At 49.0% G+C, this 5,643-nt stretch overlaps 1 protein-coding gene across 1 annotated transcript; it reads left to right on the plus strand.

Moving 5' to 3' along the window:
• Positions 1 to 516: 516 nt before the first annotated feature.
• On the plus strand, positions 517 to 895 carry LOC107109856 (ATP synthase subunit e, mitochondrial-like). The gene has a single exon (XM_015410568.1). It carries the CDS (start codon positions 582 to 584, stop codon positions 795 to 797), a length of 216 nt encoding a protein of 71 aa, XP_015266054.1. The 5' UTR covers positions 517 to 581; the 3' UTR covers positions 798 to 895.
• The last annotated feature ends 4,748 nt before the right edge of the window (positions 896 to 5,643 follow it).

The raw sequence follows: 5,643 nt of genomic DNA on the forward strand, positions 1-5,643 counted from the left end.
GCTTTCGCGAAGAACACACGTTTTTATCGCCGCGCGCGGCTTTTATGTCAGTCTTTAATAAGGAAACCGAATGGCCTCCCAAAGACAAATGAAGGCGAGCTCAGCTGGGCTATATTTATTTGCGAAGTGAAATCACAGCCTATCATCTCGCCCCCCTTTTTATTGTATTTTATTTGCCGTGTAAACTAGTCCTTCCGAGTGTTTATGAAAGCCTCTCCATTCCGTCGTATCAGATCTCTGCTGGATACCATCCATTACTATGCCGGTTCCCTTTCTTGGTTCTGATATCAATATGATGATGATTGTCTGTTGTATTTATCTTGCCCACATGGAGGCCAGGCTGACATCAATTTATGCGCGGGGGTGCATATGCGCCGCTGACGAGCTGGTCTATCTTTATTATGCAGATGGTTGTGGCGTGGCGAGAGGACATGTCTTTCCCGAGCTGCGTGCGTGTAGAGCGCCGTCAAGTTGTAGCCGACTTTTGGCCGCTCCCACAAGCCTCTGCTTGTAGCCCCGCCTTACTTTTGCTGTGCGTCACGTCCGTTTCCGTGTGCCGGAGAGAGGCCGAGGCGGGCAGGATGATTCCCCCGGTGGAGGTCTCTCCGTTGATCATGTTCACCAGGTACTCGGCATTGCTCATCGGAATGATCTATGGAAAGAAAAGAGATGACTACTTGAAGCCTATTGCTGCGGAGGAACGGAGAATAGAAGAGGAAGAGAAGAAGAAACGTGAAGAAGTGGAATGCATTGCAAAAGCACTGGCAGAAGCTAGCGAAGATGCAATACTGAAATAAAACCAACTGTTGTCGGCTTCACCTTTATTGTCTAGAACTTCTGGAGTAGATAATTTTGACTTGGCTATGAACTCTTTGCATAAATAAACATTTTGTGAACTAGGGGAAAAAAGTTGCAGCCGGCAACCCTGGACTTCCTCGGTGGTCTCCCATCCAAGTGCTAACCAGGGCCAACCCTGCTTAGCTTCTGAGATCTGACGAGATCGGCCTAGCCTGGCCCATCCAGGTCAAGTCCTCAACCAAAGAAAAGTGTTTGCCCAATTTCTGAAACACACTTCTGATTTTAAGATGGTTCATCCTTCACTCTCACAACCCCCCCCCCCAAGGTTGACTTCTCAGCCTCTTAATACAACAGTGGCACAAACAAAGAAGAACTAGAGATGCTCGAACACCAGCCAGTTCAGTTCGTGCCATGTTTGCCGGTCAAAAACAGGGAGTCAAGTCTTTGGTTTTCAGTTTGACTCTGGCTGTTTGGCAGATTGCTTGACTGTAGTCCAAGGATCACTACGGGTACGGAGGGGGAGGTATTTGTGAATTTCCAGCATTGTACAGGGGGTTGGACTAGATGATCCTGGAGGTCCCTTCCAACTCTATGATTCTATGATTGCCAACATGGCACTTATGGACACCTTGACGCCTGATGACACCAGTTTGGTGTAGTGGTGAAGAGTGGCGGACTGTAATCTGGAGAACCAGGTTTGATTCCTCACTTCTCCACATGCAGCCAGCTGGGTAGCCTTGGGTCAGTTACAAGTTATTTCAGAGCTGTTCTCTCACAAGCAGTTCTCAAAGGATCTCTCTCAGCCCCACCTACCTCATAGGGTGTCTGTTGTGGTAGGGGAAGGGAAAGGAGGTTGTAAGCTGCTCTGAGACTCTGAGCGATGGGCGGGGTATAAATCCAATCTCCTCCTCCTCCTTCTCCCCCTCCCCCTCCTCCTGCTCCTCCTCCTCTTCTTCATCTTCTTCTTAGAATCATAGAATGTTAGAGTTGGAAGGGACCTTGCAGGTCATCTAGTCCAACCCCCTGAACTCTGCAGGACCATACCTGAAAGATAGCCCTACATACCTACAACCAGTGTTCCCTCTAAGCTGAGTTAGTGTGAGCCAGCTCACAGTTTTTTATCCTCCAGCTCACAGATTTTTGACTTAGCTCAGGGAGGAGGGCTCCAGATCAAACTAATATATACAGTAGCCAAATCGCTCGCTCACAACTTTTAATGCCAGTAGCTCACAAGGTAGAATTTCACAAGACTCCACAGCTTAGAGGGAACATTGCCTACAACATACCCGAAAGATGGTCGTCCAGCCTCCGCTTGAAAACGTCCGGTGAAGGAGCATCCACCACCTCCCGAGGCAGACTGTTCCACTGCTCAACCAGTCTTACAGTTAGGAAGTTTCTCCTGATATTTAGCTGGTAATGACTCCCTTGTAATTTCCACTCATTAGATCTAGTCTTGCAATCCGGAGCAAGAGAGAATAGATACGCTCCATCTTCTACATGACAGCCCTTCAAGTACTTGAAGACTGCAATCGTGTCCCCTCTAAGCCTTCTCTTTCCCAGGCTAAACATACCCAACTCTTTCAGCCTTTCCTCATAAGCCTTGGATTCCAACCCTCTCACCATCCTGGTTGCCCTTTTCTGGACACGCTCAAGCTTGTCAACATCCTTCCTAAAACGTGATGCCCAAAACTGGACACAGGACTCCAGGTGAGGCCTGACCATAGCAGAATAGAACGGAACTACCACCTCCCGTGATCTGGTCACAATGCTTCTGTTAATGCATCCTAAGATTGCGTTCGCTTTCTTCACAGCCACATCGCACTGCAGGCTCATGTTTAGCTTGTGATCAACCAGAACACCTAGATCCCTTTCACACTGCAGGCTCATGTTTAGCTTGTGATCAACCAGAACACCTAGATCCTTTTCACATGCGCATAATAGGTTATAGGGCATTCGTATGCCCCCCCCCCCCAGTAATACCCAATTAGATGGGGTCCCGCGTGTGGGAGACGGGAATAGTCTCTAACGGTAGCAAAGCTGGGAACCAGAACGATCCCATGAAAGGTAGACACCACACTCCTCCAGTACCACTTTACAGATAAGCGTTGCAGCTGTGAAGCAATTAAGCGCATGGGAAGGAATGCATAGCAATTAGAACGTCTCACCCTACTCATGGCAGCTTAGCTGACAAGGGGAAGGGAAAGGAGTTTGTAAGCCGCTCTGGGACTCCAAGTGAAGGGCGGGGTATAAATCCAATCTCTTCTTCTTCTTCTTCTCTTGAAGTATTTGAAGGGCTGCCCCTTGGAGGAGGGCGTGTTGTTCCTGTTGGAGGAGAAGCTGCTCCTGTTGGCACCAGAGGAGAGGACCGTCAATAACGGGTTTAAATTCAGGGCGGGAAGGCACCAGCTGGATATGAGGAAAATTTTTCCAACAGTCAGAGTTGTTCAACAGTGGAATCATCTGGTTCGGAAGGTAGTGAGCTCCCCCTCTCTGTCTGTCAGGGCCCTTCCAGGGCTTTTTTTGGTAGAAAAAGTCCAGCAGGAACTCATTAGCATAACAGGCCACACCCAACAGCAGAAACCCATTAGCATAGTAGGCCACACCCTGACAGCATATTAGCATATTAGGCCACACCCCCATGTCACCAGAAGTGTGCTCATCCAGCCACACCCAGCTTTTGCTTCTTATTCTGTTTACCTTGTTTGTTGTCAAGACCCAGGGCCTTTTTTTGTAGCAGGAACCCTTTGCATGTTAGGCCACACACCCCGAATGTAGCCAATCCGAATGAGTTTCTGCTGTTGGGTGTGGCCTATTATGCTAATGAGTTCCTGCTGGGCGTGGCCAACTCAGGAGCCAGCCGGAACTCCGTTCCTGTGCGTTCCTGCCCAAAAATAGCCCTGGTCCCTTCCAACTCCACGATTCTATGATTCTAACTGGCACGAAGGGGTGGGTCAAACCTTCACAATTCAGAACCTAAAAAGGTTAGCCAAGAATGGAAGAGGGCCAACTCTAAAAATCTAATTATGAAACATATCATGCATTCAAGGCAGCTTTGAATACACTACAACGATATATTTAATAGCTGTAGTCTATGTGTCTAATTTTCTATTTCTTTTATGTTTACAGCAATTGTGTTCTGGCCCTTATTTCATATTTTGTATATGTACGATTGTATGTATTTTTACATATCAGCCAATATGTTCTATTTGCATTAGACCTCTGAGGAAGGCCTGTGAAGGCCGAAACGCGTTAGGTCTATTTCATCAGCCTTTGTATGTTTTTATATTTGTATATGAGGTATGAATGGGCCCATATTTGTGATTTTAATTTGTGTTTAATACATACATGTATATTAGATTTTTAGAGTTGGCCCTCTTCCATTCTTGACTAACCTTTTTAGGTTCTGAATTCCAGTTTTTAGGTTCAGGGTTGTTGTTTTTTTCCCTTTTCCCCTTTTTTTCAAACATTCACAAACCTCACTGAACGTTTTTTTGTCTTCGACAGGGATGGGAGCAGTGAGCCAATAGAGCCCGGAGAGGTTCTGCCTTGACGATCCTGTCCCAGCAGTAAGCAATCAGCAGCACGTGTGCCGAAAGGTGGCACGTGAGACTGATCCGCTCCACACCCGGCACCCATTCCCCGCCCAAGCCCCTGAGGTCCTGGCAGTGCCGCTGAGGCTCAGCTTGCTTCCATTGTGTCTGGCCAAGAAGAACTCTCATCCCCCATCCCCACACACTCACACATACCTTTTGTTTGCTGGCACACCAACTTCATTGCAAATAAACACTGTGGGGTGTTTTGGCACTTGGGCTGAAATGAACGCATGGAGCTGCTTTATACTGGATCATATCCTCGATTCATTAAATTCAGTCCTGTCTACTCAGACTGGCAGCACCTCTACAGAGTCTCCGGCTGAGGTCTTTCACATCCCCTACTGCCTGGTCCTTTGAACTGGAGATGCTGGGGATTGAACCTGGGACCTCCTGCCCACCAAGAAGATGCTCTACCACTGAGCCACAGCCCCACTTCACGGCTCTCCAGAGTCTGAGGCTGAGGTCTTTCACATCACCTACTGCTTGGATTGCTGGGGATTGAGCCACAGCCCCACTTCATGGCTCTCCAGAGTCTCCGGCTGAGGTCTTTCACATCCCCTACTGCCTGGACCTTTGAATTGGAGATGCCGGGGATTGAACCTGGGGCCCTCTGCCCGCCAAGAAGATGCTCTACCACTGAGCCACAGCCCCACTTCATGGCTCTCCAGAGTCTCAGGCTGAGGTCTTTCACATCACCTACTGCCTGGATTGCTGGGGATTGAGCCACAGCCCCACTTCATGGCTCTCCAGAGTCTCCGGCTGAGGTCTTTCACATCCCCTACTGCCTGGTCCTTTGAACTGGAGATGCCGGGGATTGAACCTGGGGCCTTCTGCCTGCCAAGAAGATGCTCTACCACTGAGCCACAGCCCCACTTCATGGCTCTCCAGAGTCTCAGGCTGAGGTATTTCACATCACCTACTGCCTGGATTGCTGGGGATTGAGCCACAGCCCCACTTCATGGCTATCCAGAGTCTCCGGCTGAGGTCTTTCACATCCCCTACTGCCTGGACCTTTGAACTGGAGATGCCGGGGATTGAACCTGGGACCTTCTGCCTGCGAAGAAGATGTTCTACCACTGAGCCACAGCCCCACTTCGTGGCTCTCCAGAGTCTCAGGCTGAGGTCTTTCACATCACCTACTGCCTGGACCTTTTAACTGGAGATACTGGGGGTTGAACCTGGGACCTTACGTAAGAACATAAGAGAAGCCAATGTTAGGCCAATGGCCCATCCAGTCCAACACTCTCTCACA

This window comes from Gekko japonicus, unplaced genomic scaffold (genome assembly GCF_001447785.1).
Source record: "Gekko japonicus isolate JY-2015 unplaced genomic scaffold, Gekko_japonicus_V1.1 scaffold3548, whole genome shotgun sequence".
Taxonomy (NCBI): Eukaryota; Metazoa; Chordata; class Lepidosauria; order Squamata; family Gekkonidae; genus Gekko; species Gekko japonicus.